At 39.2% G+C, this 20,743-nt stretch overlaps 1 protein-coding gene across 2 annotated transcripts in view; it reads right to left on the bottom strand.

Annotated features, from left to right (window-relative positions):
- LOC120517810 (protein lin-28 homolog A-like) overlaps positions 1-20,743 on the bottom strand; it is an 80,744-nt gene that overhangs the window by 18,132 nt on the left and 41,869 nt on the right. For both annotated transcript variants that reach the window (XM_039740300.1, XM_039740299.1), the window contains exon 3: positions 3,662-3,846. In XM_039740300.1, the coding sequence (XP_039596234.1) occupies positions 3,662-3,846 (185 nt within the window). The remainder of the gene's footprint in view (positions 1-3,661; positions 3,847-20,743) is intronic.

The raw sequence follows: 20,743 nt of genomic DNA on the forward strand, positions 1-20,743 counted from the left end.
CTGTTCAACGTGTCTTCGAGTGTGGTTATGCAAGACGTTGAGCTTTTTGGTGTTCCTTCCTATTTTTGGCCACCTAGACCTGAAAAATACTAATTTTCATTTTTGAACTATAATTTATGCAGTGAATTACACCCTTATGATAAAGAGTAAACCAACTGGCGTCTTAAGCAAAAATGAACAGAAAGATGTGTGCATTCCACATCAACCGATTTCAGGGGTCTATCCCCCAAATAGTAAACAAGGGGTCAAAGTACTCCTTATCACAAAACTTTGGAAAAAATAGGAATTGGTAAAATAGGCACGTGGAGTGTCGATATGATATTTCGAGGCTGATGATCGTGAATATGATATTTTCATTTTTGATTATTTGACAATGGTCCTAGCCTTCTAAGAGCCTCTCCCAGAAGGTTAAAAATGATTAACTTCAAACATATTCAAACATCATATTAGACTATTTAGAGGTTAGGGATTAGGGTAGTTTTCATTTTTGACCCTTTACTAGGGACCTAGGTGTCTACGGACTTCCATCAGAGGGTGCAAAATGACAAATTTCTATTATAATTGAGAATATTTAGAATTTAAACATTTAAACTAAAGCAAACCTTATAGTATACAACTATTCTTATTTATTATATGATTATGCCTCATGAAGCAAACCATTGCATCTCTTAAGAACAGTACAGCTTAGCTAGTTTTCAGAAATTTTTGTATTATAATTTAGTACTACACAAATATGCAATTAAAATCAAGAAATTCAAAACTGATAATTCACACATTCAACAGCACCAATTGAGACCCACACTGGCTTTGAATTCCAATCTGTCTTCATGCTAAGCCCTCACTGCAGTCCTCCTTTGGCGTCCTTTCATGTGTTTGTTCTCTTTCATTCTTTCTTCCACACAATAGAACACCCCCTCCATTTTTTTTTTTTTTTGCAATTGATCATTTCCCTTTTTTTCATCCTCTAGCGTGTGTGCAGTTAGGAGCATCTCTTTGTGCGTTCCTGATCTTTCAGCTATTGACCTCTAACCTCTGTCCTCACACCCTCTACTTGCTGGTTGCCATGGCAGTGTTGACCCTTGACCTTTCTCAGGCACCTACATCTGTCATTAATTAAATGGCCGAGCCCCTGGAAAAAAAAACCAAAACTGTTTTTTCTTTTTTTTGGAAATTTAAAAGCAAAACCTAGAAGACCTGTTTGATGAGTCTTTTTTGCTTACATAATCAAGCTCCTTAAATCGGTATTTATTTCTTTTTTAATGTAGCCTAGTTAAACAGCTATATTGTTGTATTGATTTTGCACATCTCTCCAGCTGCAAGATAAATAAACACTAGGCAGGGCTCCAATGCTATCTCAACAACTATGCACCAGAAGGTACCACCCAGAGTCAGCTCCGAGATGGTACTTGACTCACCCAGTGTGAGCAAATGGCATGCAAGAAAAATTAAGATGTATTAATTACATATGTAGTGGTTATATATGAAAACACATACCCACTCCGCCATGCTTTAAACCCGGTTACTCCACTACAACACCACTGGCAATCATTTATTTGTTCCAGCAAATGGTAGAAACTAACAGTGGAGCAAATATCTATCCATTACATATAACAATCACACAAACCTATACTGGTTGGGGAAACACAAAAACAACATAAAAATAATTACTAATCAATCTAACCAAAATACCCAGAAAAAAATCCATAGCAGCTTCCTTAGCATTGTTTACTCCTGAAAAAAACAGCCAAAAATTAACTTATTTAACAAAAAAAAAAAAATAATAGTTGTGTAACAGAATCGTTTCAATACCAAAAAGTCCACATAAATACAGTTGGAAAGTTGTGCTTAGTGTTCATCAATGTACTGATGCAGATTTCGTACACGTCCTTTAAGTTTTGAAACAGTTACCAACACACAGTCCAGTGTTGCAATCAGGAACGTAGGAGCAGGCTTCTTTTCGCATGTTTCTTCTATTCTTTTTCTGTTACTTATGCATGAGAGCGCGGAATATCGTTATCTGATCCACATGATGGAAGTGTCCCTTCTGTTATTAAAGGCTACCACAGTGCAAGGCGTAGTGACTTCCACATTCCTCCTGACACGAACATTGACAGGTGCTGCATTGTAAAGTGGGATAAAATCTTTCATGTCCTTTCACCTCCAATCAATTTAACTTTTTGCCACTCGGAAGCTTCACGTGACCGAATTCACCAGGCATCACATTGCAGTTTAGTCCTACAGTGCCGCATGCATCAGTTTCACAATCGGTGTCAATGCCAGATTACATTGTCACCACTATCGCTTGATTTCAGTTTGTTCTAAAACTGGTTTTACCATTCTATTTATTTTAAATGCTATTATCAGTTTTGAAGGTTCCACCCCGCTCATATTTATTACCATAGCATTGCAAAACACACAGAAATATTCATACCTCTTTTCAGCATGATGTTATTTTATTTACTAGATTGCAGCAGAACACTGTCCCGATTCGTATTCAGACTTAACACTGTACAGTTTAACCTGAGAGACACTGAAGCTTAACCATTTTTACATAAACTTAAGAGCCCGAGAGATGCTTGAGGAGAACACCAAGAAGGTTAATATAGGTTATCTCCATAACAGATGGAGAAAGCCTGTGCACCACAATGCTGTCTACTTCTAACAAATACTTTCTCAAAGAAGTGGAAAGTAACACAGATTTCATGAAATTACATCCATTATCAAACCCACATTAAGAATAAACGAAGATAAGCCAAAAATTATCTGTAGTAATGTTCAACTCTTTTAAACTGTTGCTGTAAGAGCTTTGTTTGTTTGTCCAAGTTACTGCAACATTGATCCAAACTGGACTGGTTAATTTATGGCCTCTTATATGGACTGCTCCCTTTTCCATTCACACTAAGGCGAGCACTGTGAAAGCTATACATTTTTCATGGGCTGAAAGATAAGATCACAGATTCAGCACACTATGTAAACCAAATTTTGCCACAGTGAAATGTCTATAAATGGATTAACAAGTTCAAGTATGGCCATACAAGTGTCACCGATGAAATTTGTTCAGACTACTACTGCTAACAATATTTGCCCGTGATGGAAAACACATACTGTATGTGGACATCAGACTAAGTGTGCCAGTTACCTAGGAGAATGTCAAAAGAGTTATGCTCAAGTAAAAAATTCAATTTAATTAATACATTGCAAAGTTTTCACATAAACTTGTATTTTAACATTTTCACAAAGGAATGTCACCAGGGACCTAGAATGAACCATTTTATTTATATGACTCCTGCGGTGTTGTGTAGCAGCTCTCACAGAAAATGCTAGAGACATACAAAAGGGTACCCCAAACAAATAAATAAATGGAAAAAGTCAAAACCATTCCACCTTGTCGAAAGGTAAATATAATGACATACTTTACTAGTCAGTTATTTGGCTACCACTAAACATTTGTTCTTTGAATGGAATGCAAAGCACTGGAGAAAGCTAGGAAATAATATAAGTGTATAACACAAACAAAAGACTGGAAGAGGTTTCACCAATTCTAGCAGGAATGCATTATGATAGAAGACTTCCACTAAATTGATGACTTGCATGAAAAAGCAATTGGCATTGATGCTTCTTGAAGTATGCAAGAACAACATAGCTCTTCTGGCCTACTTGCCTGTCTCCCTTGGAACGTCGTTTCTGGATACCCTTTCCTTTGGGTCTTCGTTCACTTCCCACGCAGAACGCTCCACCAGGCCCAGTCACTCGTAGAGACTCTAACCCTTTGGTTGACTTCTTAAAAGTAAACTCGACCGTCTCTCCTTCCTTCAGGCTGCGGAAACCTTCCATATGTAGTTTGCTCTGCAGAGAAAAAGGTACAGCATTTATTCCATGTTGGGATAGAGAGAACCAAGCAATGGCCGGGATCACAGAAGACATCAGTTAGCCAAACATTCCAAACACTCGAGTGGTCTCTCCATCTCAGATTGTGTCTGACATATGCGATCGAAGACTTAAGGCTGGTTTCGCATTACCAGGCTGAAGTGAGTCAAATAAAATTTTTGCATTAGCCTGATACAAATTTGATGTTTTGATGGCTGTGTGGAAACTGAAATTCGATCTTATTAAATCAGATTTGAGTCACATTCATATGATGCCGTAGTTCAGATAAATATACAAGTTGACTTGAATGAGAACGGTCACATTGGAATTCATATTTCTTTTTTTTTTTTGTTGCTGCCTATACACAACGGCTGCACACTGTTATCATCAGCAAGCAGTGTGGCTACACAGCAAGGGAGGAGGGCTACAGCTGTGACAAGTGTCATGATCCCACCACTGCTTGCTCCTTTCTTATACTCACACACCTCTTGGTGCAGCAGTGCCAGCAAAAGCTAGCCATGTGGATTTTTTTAATCTGAACCTAATCATGTACAGGTGAACAATTTGTTGCCGTCCTCAAGAGCAAAAAGTGATGCATATGCTAGCTACTAATGCGTCTATCTGCGGTGGGTTGGCACCCTGCCCAGGATTGGTTCCTGCCTTGTGCCCTGTGTTGGCTGGGATTGGCTCCAGCAGACCCCCGTGACCCTGTGTTCGGATTCAGCGGGTTAGAAAATGGATGGATAATGCGTCTATTTTGTCGGTTTAATACCAAGAGTTGTTTCATAAATGACTTTTTTTTTTTGTTGGGGACACTTATGATTGAGAACAAATGCATTTTTCCAACCCTACTTATTTGGTGTGATGGTTCATCCCCTGTGGTAGAGTTTCTCTTGAAGGGTGCAGCTTTGAAAACAGTATTTTCTGTATGAAATATATAAGGTGTGTTTGAGAATTTGAGGCAAGGCAGTTCTGCTCGCTAACTGTGGCGACATGTTGTATGTTGATTTAGCACATGCAAGTAAGATTTTCACTGGACTCTGGATATATGACAGTGTCCCTATGGCGTTGGATGTATTACTTAGATGTTATTTTTTGTCTCTCCTCTGAAATGCTCCCTATTAAGGTGTCCCAAAATGTCACTAACAGGCAGGCAGTGTGTTGTTGTGGCTAAGGCACTGGACTTGTACCACAAAGGCTGCTGGTAGAATTCCTACCTCCTCTGTGCTCCAGTTGTACAAAAATACCCATAAACAGATGCAACACATCCTTACTTTATAAGTTGCCTTGGACAAAGGTATTGGGCAAATATACAAAAATCATAGCAGCAGTGGGAGAACGGACATTAAAAAGCTACTTCGTAGAGTAATGCTTTGTTTAAGTGGTATGGGAAATATGAGCTTCCCCATGGGAAATTCATCACATGAACACCCTTTTAAATAGTTGGTCCCAGGAGGACAATTTGGATGTAACGGTTACCAGAATTTACAGATGTGTGACACAGTGCTAGCCTCTGACTTGATTTTAATATTTAAAACAAAAACAAATATAATCAACTTGGCAAAAACGTATTTAGGGTTCACACACAGGGGCGCCGCAGGGGACTGTACTTTCTCCGGTCCTGTTCAGCCAACATACATCAGACTTCCAATAGGACTCGGAGTCCTGCCACGTGCAAAAGTTCGCAGATGACACTGCTATTGTGGGCTGCATCAGGAGTGGGCAGGAGGAGGAGTACAGAAAGTTAATCAAAGACTTTGTTAAATGGTGCGACTCAAACCACTTACACCTGAACACCAGCAAGACCAAGGAGCTGGTGGTGGATTTTAGGAGGCCCAGGCCCCTCATGGACCCTGTGATCATCAGAGGTGACTGTGTGCAGAGGGTGCAGACCTATAAATATCTGGGAGTGCAGCTGGATGACAAATTGGACTAGACTGCCAATAATGATGATCTATGTAAGAAAGGTCGGAGCCGACTATACTTTCTTAGAAGGTTGGCGTCCTTCAAAATCTGCAATAAGATGCTGCAGATGTTCTCCCAGACGGTTGTGGCGAGTGCCCTCTTCTACGCGGTGGTGTGCTGGGGAGGCAGCATAAAGATGAAAGACACCTCACGCCTGGACAAACTTGTTAAGAAGGCAGGCTCTATTGTAGGAGTAAAGTTGGACAGTTTAACATCTGTGGCAGAGCGACGGACACTAAGCAAACTCCTGTCAATCATGAAAAATCCACTGCATCCACTAAACATTGTCATCTCCAGGCAGAGGAGTAGCTTCAGTGACAGACTGCTGTCACAGTCCTGCTCCACTGACAGACTGAGGAGATCATTCCTCCCCCACACTATGCAACTCTTCAATTCCACCCGGGGGAGTAAATGCTAACATTAATTAAAGTTATTGTCTGCTTTTACGTGCATTTTTATTACTATTTAATTCAATATTGTTTTTTTGTATCAGTATACTGCTGCTGGATTATGTGAATTTCCCCTTGGGATTAATAAAGTATCTATCTATCTATCTATCTATCTATCATTGGATTCAAAGTGATAAGATACCTGCTTAGCACATTTGTTTTTTATGTTCACAAAAAAAAACTACCTTTAATTGCTTTCTTTGTAGATCAAGCAGCAAATGAACTGCAACTTTGTGTTTCTTCCACAATGCACATGAAGAGAAATGATGGGTGTGACATCATAAATGACAACTCAATAAAGTTCCCACTGCACATGAAAACCGCATTGGCCCACCGCCTCCTCTTTAGCCACTTTGTGTCTCGCAAATGCATACATTTTAATTATTCATTGTCTGCCACTGCTATATTCAAACATCACTTTAATGAGATACCAGGTTCAGGTTTGGTAGAACAGCTTCTGCTATCAAAGTGCAGCCTTTTCAAACAAAGCCGGATCTGTAAAGCTCTATTGAAGCAAGGCACAAATTTTCTAATCAACTTGAATGCCAGGTTTGCATTTTGCCCACTTAGACTTTCATACAAGTAGCACCACTGTTACTAAATACTTTATTGTGAAAATCATATCCATGTTACTGTTATGTGCCTAATACAGAAATGCACAGCCACCAAAGTTTAAAGGAATGCTCCACCCGATAGTACTTTATTTTAAATCTGTTCAAACCTTTTAATCTCATGTTTTCATAGAGTAAATCATATTCCCTGATACAATGAGCTTCAATGGTGACCCAACCTGAACAGCAGCAAACAAAATCAAAAACTCTATGAAAAAAAAGAAAAAAAATCTCAAATTACTAGTGTTGCATGATTCATATGTCAGATGCAATTGGGTATTTTTGACAAAATTTTGTCAAACAAAATAAATAGCAGGTGACATGTTCAGTTGATGAGAAGCTTTTGAACTGAAGACCTCTCTCTCATCCCTTTCATGGGTCTGTTGGCTTTTTTCAAAGGTGGTGTGTGAAACTATATTTACATTTATTTGTTTAGCATATACTTTTAATAAAAGTGATTTACAAAAGAGGTCAACATAAATCAAGTAAAAATCCGCCTGGAGGATTTCTTTGGAATTGACCATCACAAGTAAACAGCCCAGAACAAAATTCAAGTGAGTTAGAACTCCTAAGAGCTAAACACACACACACACAGGTCTAAGATTTGATACCACGAGGAGGTGGCATCACTAGAAGCTGTTCATCAGCAGACTTGAGTGGTTGAGAAGGAGCCTAGGACCTCACCTGTGTCTCCATGTACATAGGTGCTGATCCATTAAACTATTATGTAGGCAAGCATCAAGGAATTGATCTTAATATGTGCTGCTACAGGAAGCCAATGGAGTGAACTGAAGAGGAGTGACACGTGCCCTTGTTGGCTTATTGAATTCCAAATGTGCTTCTGTATTTTGAATGATCTGCAACAGCTTGGTAATACCTACTTGTACTTTTGTCAGCAGAGTGTTCCAGTAGTCCAGACATGACACAACCAAAGACTGGACCAGGAGTTGTGCTACAAATTCTGTCGGAGTACCGTATTGAGTGAATCTGTAAGAATAAGAGTCCATAGCAACATGGTCCTTGAAGGGCAGCTAGTCATTGATCACCACCTAAACATTGCATACCAACTTTTCAGGTGTATGTGATGATAAACCAATATGAACAGAGAGGGGGTGCTGAATATACGAACAAGCTCGAATAACAAGAACGTACGTTTCCGCAAGGTTGAGCAGGAGACGATGCTCCTTCATCCAGGCTGAAATACGAATGAGACATGCAGAGATTCTAGCTAATAGTGTGTGCTCCTCTGTAGGTATGGCTGTGTATTATCAGCATAGCACTGACAAGAAAAGCCATGGGACTTGACAATAGGGCCTAGCAGATGAGGCAGTGCAGCTACCACGCTGGTGAGCGGACCTTCTGCTTGTTCACAGATTAAATAACATTAGGATGCAGAGCTTTTAGCTATGAGGCAACATTCTGGAATGATCTACCTTAACCAACAGTATACAAGAGGCTATGGGGTCTCCTTATAATAATTTTCTCATTGTGCCACTTGTTAAAATTCCTGCAGAGGCTAACCACACTCTCCAACCCCAAACTACACTTGGCTAATGCTGCCAGGATAGGCCCTGCCCTCCTGTGACCTTAAACCAAGATGATCAGCAGTTGTATAGTTGTAGCAGGTTTGTTTGGCACTTAAGTCTCCAGCTTTGTTTTTCTCCAGGTCCTTGAGACACCTTGAAAAGGATAGGTTTCACCCCCGTGGGACTAAATATCAAAATTTGGGGATTCTTCCTTATGACAATTTGCTTGTGTCATGATCAGTTTCAAATTGTGGCTGATTTGAGAGATTATAATCAAGGACAGAGACTGAAAAAAGCTAAACTAAAACAATAAAAACTATTTTTCCATGAATGCATGCAACTGTTATTTTTTATTTTATCCAATGTTTGTTGTATTTAATTTGGTGTAGTATATGGACTTTGATATACTAGTAATTGATGAATACCTTGCTGGGCCAATAAGTGGAAATGCACTTTTTCTAGAAATAAAATGAATATTCAGATTTATTCCATACAAAACAGATTTTTCTAATATACAATAGTTCAGATAACTGCTCCACTTTCTGATAAAATGTCGACGCTGAAAGGCATGTGCTGCTAAGATGTTTCTTTCCCAATTTCACTTCCTAACCTCTGATAAAATGACTGAAGTAGCAAGGTGCTTTTATATAGGTTTTAATGTTGACCGGCGGTGCTTAAGCATATTTAAGTACTCATCGTTGTAATGTTAAGCCTTGTGTTTACATGCAAAATAATAAACCAGTTATCCACAGAAACCTGGTTTCTAAAATACCATGTAAACCCTTATTCTGGTGAGAGAAACAGAATTATTGGTGTCTGAAAAACCAGGTTACCAGAAGAAGATTTCTCTGCAAGTAACCCAGTTATTTCACCATGTAAACCCTTAACCCAGCTACTATAAAAGATTTTGTAGTCTTTGTGTGTCCATTGCTCTCAGTTTACATGTGTTAGCTTTGCACATGTTTTCAGGAGCCACACATGGAAGTGTCCACAAGATGAATTTCCTGAGGCAACTGCTTGGGTCAGCAGGGCCATCTTACCAGCATCATAAGCCCCCGAGCAAAGTAGTGCGCTAGGGCCCCTATTTTGATAGCAAAACAGAAACATATATAGGCATCAGAAACTTCATCGGCCCCCGATCAGTGCACATACATTAAGACAGTCCTGCAGTTGGATGATCAAATTATTCCGTCTCCTGGCTGAAATAATTGGTCTCAATATTTCATAAATCGCTAAATCTATGCTGATGAGGTGAACACACAATGCTAAACTAAGCAGCACAATCTCAGGAGCAGTACTGGGGTAACACTTTAAATGTAGCGCGCATTACTTAGTCCGATTACTTTAAGTAACCTAATGTAATATTTATTTTATTGAAGTAAAAAATACCAGCGTTGTTGTTATCACAGAAGCAGCACTGGGTGTAACACAAGAAGAACACGTACCGGTGTGCCACTCCTGTGCAGAGCTCAATCACACAGCCCAGCACAAAGAGTCTGGAGAATGCAGTCCAGTAGCAGAAAGCTATAAATAAAGTGAGAGTTTAGTTTTAACCCAGCTATTTGCTAAAGGTTTGTTGAAGCAATGCGACCAAATGAGGCAGCGGCCAGTGTTAAGACTACAAATCATCGAGTACTCAGATGTTAAAAAGGGACAAATGTTATTTACTTCACAGGACGTGAAGGATTATATGCATTTAAATGAAAAGACTAGAAAATGATCGCAGGCTTCATGCTCGTTTTTGGATTCACGTTGGCCGATGAGGATGTTCAATTCTTTTTTGCACAGTTTAAGTTGGAACGTTTTGCCAAATTCCAGAAAATTACTTGCACATGTAAATGCAAAGTTAAAAAAGCAGGTTTCTGCCTTGATCAGGTTTCTCTCCTCATCCCGGTTATGTGTGTGCATATAAACACACACTGACCGACAGAGAGGTTCTGTAAACATAAAAATATTACAGATTACTATCTATCTATGTCTATACACACACACACACACGCAGAAAAATAGCATGTTCAGTAAGAAACAGCCTTCTAAAAATGTATAGGATTAGTTCATGAGGTTATATGGCATTAGCTGTAAAAAGCGTTAGTTTCAGCAGTCGCTGAACTTTACAGCTGAATATTGATGGCAAATCCTGGATCAGCAGGTTTATTTCAGCATTTTGAATTTGAAGTGCTAAGCAGATCAAGAAACCAACACCGTAGCACCAAGGGAGCACTTAAACATGCGGCATCGATTGCTTCAATATTTAAATAATGGTAATGAGATGATGAATAAATTATGACTGCAGTCATAGTTTAGAATGGGCAGGATTTCATTTTCTTGGTGTCCAGATGAACAAGAGTATTAAATTCTCATCATGGTGTTGGCAAAAAAAAAGGGCAAAATATGGCAAATGAAACACTCATTACAAATCTGGAAAACTATAAACTTGGAGACGTGTACAGGAAAAAGAGCTTTTAGAAGGGCAAATATTCAGCCAGCAGGTTCCTAACATTACATCCTACATACCGGACAGTTACTTAAGACGTGCTTTTGCAGAATGTTTGAATTCTCTTTCACAATATTGGAATAAAAACACTTCTCTAATAGGGGGACATTTTAGTTGAGCAGCCACACAGTACATGTGTAAGTGATCAAACATCATTGCAACACATTGCCATGAATATGCCCACTTAATAAACCATAAACCTGAGGCTGTAGTGTTGTCTGTCATATACATTCACTGCATTGCTCCAATTCACTCAATTACTAAGAAGATGGGAGATTTCAGCTCTAAAATCCTTTCACCAGAATGCATTTTAAATTGGCTACAGTAGCGTCAAAAAATGGAAGGTAAAAACAAACTATTACAATTGGAAGTGAAAGGTAAATGTGAAGACCTTTTCTTTATTCCATTTATTTGGCTGACACTTCCATATGAACATGCCCACTAGTTCTGCAGCTGGAGGACAAGCAGAGTCTTTCCAGCCTCAACCACTGCACTGGACCACTGGCTTATAGTGACCTCCGCCCACACGTAACCAACACTGAGTGGCAGGTCACCACAGCCTGTCCCAGGAACACGTGTGCCAAATGCAACGAATTACATGCCGGTCCATTATAAAGCACAAGTATAATAATATAAAAATAATAAAAATGTATATAGTGCCTTTCCCATGTTCTAGGTTATTCATAGAGTCCCAGAAAGAACAGTCATGATGGAAATAAATGTGTCCATTTAAGGAATACTCCACCATAAAATAATAATTTTTTTCAGATTTTACTTACCCTATGTACTTTCCCTTTAGGGATTAATACAGTGTATCCAATACCAAAAATACTTTGTAGTGGTAGCAAAGAAAAACTTGTAACCCTGTTTTTATGCAGAACAGAGAGGGGAAAAAAAAATGTGTGATATAATAGAAGCCATTTGTGATCAATCTGTACAACAATATGAAAAAGGTAAAATAAATAAATAAATAAATCAGTTTCCTTATGTTGCATAATCCAAAAATGTCAGTTATCAGAATTAGATTTATTGGCCAAGTATGCATGCATACAAGGAATTTGACTCTGGTTTTGGGGACTCTCCAATGATAAGTTACATAATCGACATACACAGAACAGTTAATCAAACACAAAAACAAAAAACACAAAAAACTGAAGACAGAATATTATATACACTTCTTGTGTGATTTAGGGATATATATAAAATAAATTGTATTGTATTGTACAATTAAGTTAAAGGATTTTGCACATTCTAATGGGATGTGCGTTGATTTTCTTCAGGGTCTTCCAAGCATTATTCATCCATCCAATTCAAAACCCACATTGTCCATTTGTAGGTCATGTTGAGCTGAAACAGGATTCAGCTCCGGGTAGAACTTCATTGTGTTGCATATTAGGATAACTAGTCAGCTGGTGAAGACTTTGGTTGAATGTGTGAATTTGTTCCAAGTTCTTCCTAACATTGTGGAGATGTGGTTCAGTACAACGCGTTCGGTTAAGAAAGCTGACACGACAAGGCAAAATATCAGGGGAAAAGTAATGAAAGATACGTGACATCAATGTAGCAATATTGTCAGACACAAGATAAGCAGGATTTCAATTTAGAGAATTTTGTTTTTACTAAAGTCTACTTCTCAACTCCGGTGCCTAAGATTTACTCCCATTCAAACGGGTAGCAACGCTCTTTATTTAGACATTGTGTTAAACTGTTGAATTTGAAAACCTACTCTTATATTACGGGTCTCTTGTGCCCAGTGCTGCCACGATAGACTCCAACTCCCTGGGACTGCGAGTCCATCTGTTCTTCCTTTTTAAGTTTTCAAAGACTGCCAGAGTCCTATGAACACCAGACCGTCACAGGCAACAAAAAATTCAAGTCTCATCTTGGAGCTGCTGGAATAAAGTCACTTGCACACTGGAAGAATACACAAGCCCACAAAAAGATTTGATCCAGGGCCATCTTACAAGCATCACAGGCCCCTGGGCAAAGTAATGCACTGGGACCCCCGTTTTGATAGCAAAACAAACGTACATAAGCATCAGAAACATCATAGACCCTTGGCCAGTGCCTGTTGTGCTCATACATTAAGATGGCCCTGACTGATCAAGCGGATATCAAGCAGTAAAGCTAAACTCTGAGTCCACACCGCTAAACCAGGACTGTTCAAAAAACAAGAATTCAAATAGATAAGCTAAAAAAAAATTATAAAAATAGTAACATCATTATTATTAATAGTGATGTTATTCGTATTATTAACATTGGTATTGTTACTATTGACATTGAATATTCTTATATTCATCATATATACACAGTGCAGTGAAAAATATTACCTGCTTATCTGCCCACCAGGAGCTTTTCACCATTTGTCCCCATTTGTGACAGTATGGGGTTAGCAAGTTGTTCAGAAAAAGTGTTGACATTATGAAGCCTGTCAGTCTGTGTGTCATTTGCTTAGTTGTTACGTATAAAACTTTGCGCTTCTTGATCTCGTTTTAGCTCTTGATATGAGATGTGGGCTGTGTTTAAGGGTGGTGCTCAAAGGAAATCTCAAATCTGTAAAAATCTAATAAAGTGAGATTACAAGCCTTACAAAGTCTGCATACATAGAGCGCAGTGAAATTCTTACTTGGGCAGCCATCCAACACTCAACACGTCAACAGCAAAAATGTGCAAAATAAAGAGTGTGAAATATTTGTAATCAAAGACATAGTATTCTTGTCCATTAAATCTTCTTTTCAGAATCAAATTGGGAACACCATAACCATGAAACAAACAGTCATAGATTTGCTACAATTGCACATTAAGGACCAAATTAAAATTATGATCAAGGAAAAACACTAGCGCACACACACACACAAACGGATTCACCTTAACACAGACCATTAAAGTTAGATTTATTACATGCATGGCAACAACCTAACTATGTATTATCCTCGGACACATAGCCAGCAGTTAATGGCTTCCCTAACATCTCCCATTAACAATTACTGATATATTGTCTGAGCCACCTCTACGATGAGTTCTCTCTTTTCATTCAGTTTAGTTTTTTGGTTTTTTTTTTAAATATCCCAAATATATTTTTCACACGTACGGCACAGAGAAATTCATTGTGTGTGCAGCATGCTGAACATCAACATTTAGCAATGTGAAACTGTCATACGACCAAATGCTTTGTCAAGTCTCTGGTGACTGAGTGAGGGTGTATTGCCATTCTGCTCATTTTACCAATTCGTGCAGGCCCCATTAGCGACACCTGCTCGGAGCGAAGAGCTGCGTTCAAGTACGACGGGACACAGCAGAAATAGGAGCATCCCCAGTGAGAAATTTCAAGTGAATGTTCTTTAGAGGTTGTAGCTCACAGGGTAACAATACGACCCAAAGTACACAAGTTGTGATACACATCTTCCAAAAAACAAAGCCAGAAACCGCATTCTTATGGTCGAAATGTGTGGCATTATATATGCCTAATGCATTTGATTTGGTTTTTATTTTAGCAAATCTCCAGTGGCCTTGCATATGTCGTAAAATGCCAACTAGGAATTCATGTCAATGCAACAAAGTGAGAAACTGAGACACCATTTGGGAAAAATCTGAAAATTCTTGAAGCACATAAACACATTGCAAGAGCTGCCCCAGACCTGGCGCCTCAACTCTACCATATAGCACAGTAATACTAAAATCTGATGAGCGCAGCTCGCATCTCCCTAAATAAAGCTTTAATAAATTTGATCTTGTCAAAACTCTTTCCACTCTATTTATATGCCTATGGTATACATTTTTTATATCTTGTTCTCTGTTGCTTTGATGTTTGCACCTTAAATTCTTGCATTTATTATAACTTGCTGTGCATCTGCTAAATAAATAATATGTCTGCATCTCTGTGAAGCAAATCTAAAAAGCAATAGGCTTCACTTCAATTGTCTGACTCCGAGTCCTCAAACATACATCCGGACACTGACGGATATCACTTCACAAGTGATCAAATCCCATTCACAGATGTCTTAGACATGAAAATCTGCAGAGTACTCAACATTTTGACCCCATCTCTGTACTTCCCTACATTTACCTACACTGCATAGGCAAAGAAATCTAGTACAGCATAAAAAAAAATAGTTATCAAAAAATATAACTGTGCACACCAGTGGTAAAACGTATAGTTCACATGTGGTAAAATTATAAAGTTTAAAACATGTAATTATGCCAGACTCATGGCACACTCCAAATGTTGGTCAGTGGGAACCTCATGAGGACCACCCAAGATTCACAGTGCTGAATGGCAAATCACTCATCCACTTTCTGACCCGCTTACTCCAATATGAAGGGATGACCGGGTGAGAGCCTAAGACAGGACCTTCATTAGACATGTCATATTCCCGTACTTATCTAAAAGTGACAATTTGATGTAGACATTTTTGGAAAGTAAAATGTAGTCAGAGTACCAAAAGAAAACCCACACAAGCACTGAGAAAACGAATTCTGTTATGCTAGTACCCAGGATGAGATTTGAATCCAGAACGTTGGAATGGTGGAGAAATAGGGACAACACTATTCTACTTTAAAAACACACAATCACAAATTTAATAAAAACAGGCGGTTTGTTTTCTTTAATTGATAACATTTATGACACTGAGAAAAAGATGGAAAGTGATTGTGCATAATATTAATGTTGCTGGCAGGAACAACTTGTATTTGTGTATTTTGGGTTGGGTTGGGTTGGAATTGCAGGTGTTCAAAAGTAGATGGTGCAAGGAAACGATCAAAAAGGCTGCTCTACTTCTCACTCCGCTCAACACAGAAACCAGCACAGTATTAATGTCTGTCTCGCAGTTCCATATACTGCATATTAAACAACCAAATGTATGTGGATGCCCCTTTCAATGATTTAACTCAGCTGTTTCAGCCCACCCATTGTCAACAGGTGCATACAGTCAAGCACAAAAACATGCAAACTCCACTGACAAGCACGGGCAGTAGAGTGGGTCATACTGAAGAGGTCAGTGACTTTAAACATGGCACTTCCATAGGACACCACCTTTGCCACAAGTCAGTATGTGAAATCCCTGTTTTACTAGATCTGCCCTGGTCAACTCTAAGTCCCATTATAAAGTGACAGAGTCCAGTTCAGTCATGACATGGTTGACCACACAGACTCGCAGAGTGAGGCCACATAGTGCTAAAGTACACAGCACCTAATAATCACATCACCTCAGTTGCATCACTCACAGCGGAGTTCCAAACTGCCTCTGGAAGCAACAACAGTACAAGGACTACACGTCAGGACCTTCATTAAATAGGTTTTCATGGTCAAGCTTCTACACACCAGCCTCGGTCAAAGTGGCGTGAAGCACACCGCCATTGGATACTCTCTGGTGTGACGAGTCACTCTTCACTATCTGGCAGTCTGATGGATAATTCTGAATTGGGTGCCAGGAGAACACTACCTTCTGGACTGCATAATGTCTGCTGTAAAGGCGTGGGGCGGTTTTGTCAGAGTTTGGCCTATATACCATAGCATATAAAGACATTTTGGACAATTGTGTGCTTCCAGCTTGGTGAAGGCCTTTCTGTTCCACCAAGACTGTATCTCTGTGCACAAATCCAAGTCCATAAAGACATAGAGGACCTCGAGTGACCAGCACAAAGCACAGACCTCAACACTTTTGAACACCTTTCTGATGAGTTGGGACACCAACTGCAAACCAGATTGTCTCGTACTTGACTTCACAAATGCTGTTTGGCTGAATGGCCACAAATTCCTACTGACACACTCTACAATCTTGTGGAACACCTTCCCAGAAGAGTGAAAGGCTATTATAAGCTGCAAAATGGAGGCCAACTAGTAATGGAGATGGTTTTGTGATGGGAAAGTGTCAACAAAGTTTTGGATTAACAGTGCAGTGGTTATTTACTGCTTTTTTTAAAAAAAAAAAAAAATACAATTTGCAGATAAGATTAGATAAGATTTTCCGAAAAAAATTACATTTCAAGAAATTAAATCAAAAGAAAATGTAGAATAAAAAGACAGATAACCGAGACGTGTATTGAAAGCGAAACAAAATACCAACAAAGGATCACTGCAGGCAGTGAATGAGCACCAATTTTAAAAATACATAATTGGATTGATTCCCTTGGACTTGAATTACAAAACAGCATTCTAAAGAATCCATGCCATCGTCAGCCTTCTCTCTCTTCCAACATGGTGCAATGGAAAGGTGGCGTTCAAACTAGAAGTAACGGCCACAGGAAACAACTCTGTGTGGGGTGCCAGTCGCCCGGAGCACACATGGTGGGTGGGTCAGAATTTCTAATCAACTTAATGTTTGAATTGGGACTGGGGGGGGATATTGAGCACCTTTGGGAGCACAAAGAGAGCATACAAAACACCCAAAGGCACAAAAGGCAAGAAACGGTGGCCTATGAGCTGTGGCACTGCACCACCATGACAGAAGGTAATGCTGCCCTTCAGAAATTTTAGCAGAGCTCGCTTCAGATCAAATGCTAGTCGCATTTTGTTGAGAATTTTTATATAAAACAAAATAAAAACCAATTCTTCGATAGCCGTCTTTAGTACAGATTTGTCGGTTTAAAATTTTTCATTTACACACATGAGCCACATTATAGCATGTCACCTCTTCAGCCCCACCATGTGCTCAAAGAAAGGAGGTCTTAAGTGTTGTGCTTAGTTTAAAAATGAAATCCACCCTCCTGCACCCTGCTTCAGCCTCCTAATTTCTCAAACATGATACAAACGGTTCTTACTATGGATGATAGCTTTTCAACAAAATTTATCAGCATTATTTTAAGTCACCCCGTTTTAGTGACTATCATTGATTATAGGACCCTAGAACAAATTTATAAGTGGACAAAACCATAATGTTACTCCTTTACAAGTTGATCTATAGATCAATAGATAGATTGATAGACAACTTTATTTTGTCACCAGGGGTAAATTTGGCTTTTTACAGAATCTCTAAGTAAATAGATTATTTTTATATTTTAGTTAGTATTAAAAGGACAAAATATATCTTAGCAACATTGTCACAATACAGGTTTACTGCCACATGCACAGCAATCATTAGTCTGCACTGGGCCATATCCTGGAGGGGTGAGATAGGCCATTTTCACTTAAAGTTTCAAATGGAAACACTGGGTTGTAGATTAATGTTCAAGTTTTGAGAATCACAAACAACTCCTATTTCCACTGTGATAAACATTTTATATTACAGCAAGACCCCTGAGGAACTCAGTGTTGCCACAGTGTACCGTTAGACTTTTGATTTTCTTATCTGCATTAGTCCTACATGTGTGCTACAGTAAAAATGGATGTAATGTCTTGCCTCTTTGCTTCTGTTCTCATAATTGCTACCCTCGTTGGTTCCCATTCCCTGCGATTGTGCACAGGACAAGCAGGTTCAGGTTGGGAAGGTGGAAGGAACTTGCATATAATTTTTTTTAAATGCAAAAATTACATAAAGCAGAAAAAGTTCCATCAGCAATAGTTATTTTGTACAAAATGTCTCTTTAGATATTCTTCTGCTTTCATGTAGGATTCTTAAATTCTCTATGCATTCTTAAAAGGTCGCTTCTTTATGCCCCAAGCCTTACAGTTTGTATAGAAAACACCACATGACCATTGCGTATGGTTTGCCAACTTTAATGACGAAATGTGAAAGTGTGGCACATTGCTTAAGGCTTTGGACTTCATACCCTGAGGTTGTGAGTTCAAATCCTGCCACTGATGCTGTGTGGCCCTGAGCAAGTCACTTCACCCGCCTGTGCTCCAATTGGAAAAGAAAAGAAATGTAATCAATTTTATCTCAAAGTGTTGTAAGTTGCCTCAGGCAAATAAATAACATGAAAATAATTAAGAAACAAGACTCTGGATAGGAATAGGATTCCACTAGAAGCCTATATCATGAAGCCATTTTTTCCATATCTCCCTGCCACTGGAACAATGCCTTGGCTAACATAACAGGACACCTTCTCAAAACATGCGACTCAAACTGTAGTCTTTGAAGACCAAGCAGCATGTGTGGATCATTTACCGGCTCCTCCCAGTCCAAGTACTTCCCAGAAATCCCACCTCCTCAGGGCCCCCACTCCTCCTCCTTCCTTTTTTTTGAATGAACCCCTACAACTACTATCCATTCACAAAGCTGTTACACAGTAACCCGGATCATATAACCGTATCCCACCCCCTCCCCCCACCTGAAATGACAAAGGAAGCTACTGTTGTGGTGGCCATTCCCAGGGAACCATCCTGAAATTATCAATCACCCAGAGTCATTTAGAAAGCAGGGTTCACAGGTCAACTGGTCACTTCTTTATTTAGATTCTTAAGCACAAAAGGAAAAGTAAAAACTTAAGGCTATACTCGACTTTGCTTCATCTGCATACACTTAGAGAAGAGAAGAAAAAAAAAAAAAGGTGTGCAAATTAAAAGCACCAGGAAACAACAGCTGGAATCCTTATTTTTCATTCAGTTTGCACTTTGTTTTGTTATTTTTATTAAGCTGGCCATAGAAATTTCAACACACTCACATCATTTGAATGCATATGTTGGACAAACCTCACAAGGCCAGTAAACTCAAGAGCAAATCATACTGATAGTGTCGAGTAAGGCACTATAAAAAGCAAAAGGAGGCAAACTTGATACGAGAAAGCAGGCCTACCTATACAAGCCTGGTTGTCATCAACGTTGTGACAGACATTTGTGGGAGTTGGAATACAATCCTGATGACTTGTTCCTTGCATTGGTGTTAGGATTAATTAGAACTTTCAGTTAGCCATGCTTGCTCATACAAGGCTCTGGGCAGGAGTGTGCCCTACAATGGGTTTGCTCATACCCTGCACTGCCAGGATAGGCCTGGTCTACCATAACTCTGAATTGAATTTACCTGGTTTGGCACAGTTTGGAGCAATCGTCCAAAAATAAAAGTTAAATAAATAATCAAGATCTGTGCCCATATTTATCAAACATCTCACAGAAAAAAAAAAAAAACAAAAAACACCTAATTCGCTCAACAGATTTGGACCTACTCTTAGGGCAGGGCGTTTAATCAGTTTTTCTAACTTCGGAAACTACTCCTAACTTCACCGCAATTTAGGAAACTGTTCCGACTCTCTAGGACAGGGGTCGCCAATTCCGGTCCTGAAGGACCACCGTGGCTGCAGGTTTTCATTCTAACCCTTTTTCTAATGAGTGCACCATTTGTGCTGCTAATTAACTTTTTAGTTGAATTGCTTTTTTAAGGTTTGTTCCCCAGAATTGCTTCATTTCTTTCCTTAAATGGCACCCAAACAATTAAATGTGAAGTGAGGGAGCCAACAGAAAACCAACTAAGTCAGGGCCTCAAACTCCAAACAATTTCACACCAACTAGCTACTTAATGAGGCACCAATTCTTGTTGTTAACTAAACTTGTTCTTTAATTCTATGGCTTGTTGCTGCTCTCGTGGTGCATTAGCATACATTTCTGAAATTGTTGATTTTTCTCTTTTCTAAGAGCTCTGGTCAAATGTTTTGGGGACCTGAGCAGATCAACATTCCTGAGACCTTCATCTTTCTTTATTTTCAGAAATTGTATGATGGACACCAGTTGTTTAAGCTTATTGTGTATCTAATTATTGTTAGGGATAAAGAAACAAGGGGTCCGAGTCCTCAAGAGCAAGTCAATTAAAATGAGTTCAAAAGAAGAAAACTGGTCACTCATTAAGTAAAGGGTTAGAATGAAAAACCTGAAGCCATGGTGGTCCTCCAGGACAGGAGTTGGCAACCCCTGCTCTAGGAGCTGCCAGAAGATGGTGTTCAGGCAGGGGACTGGCATGTACA

Source organism: Polypterus senegalus, chromosome 17, assembly GCF_016835505.1.
Source record: "Polypterus senegalus isolate Bchr_013 chromosome 17, ASM1683550v1, whole genome shotgun sequence".
Classification (NCBI taxonomy): domain Eukaryota; kingdom Metazoa; phylum Chordata; class Cladistia; order Polypteriformes; family Polypteridae; genus Polypterus; species Polypterus senegalus.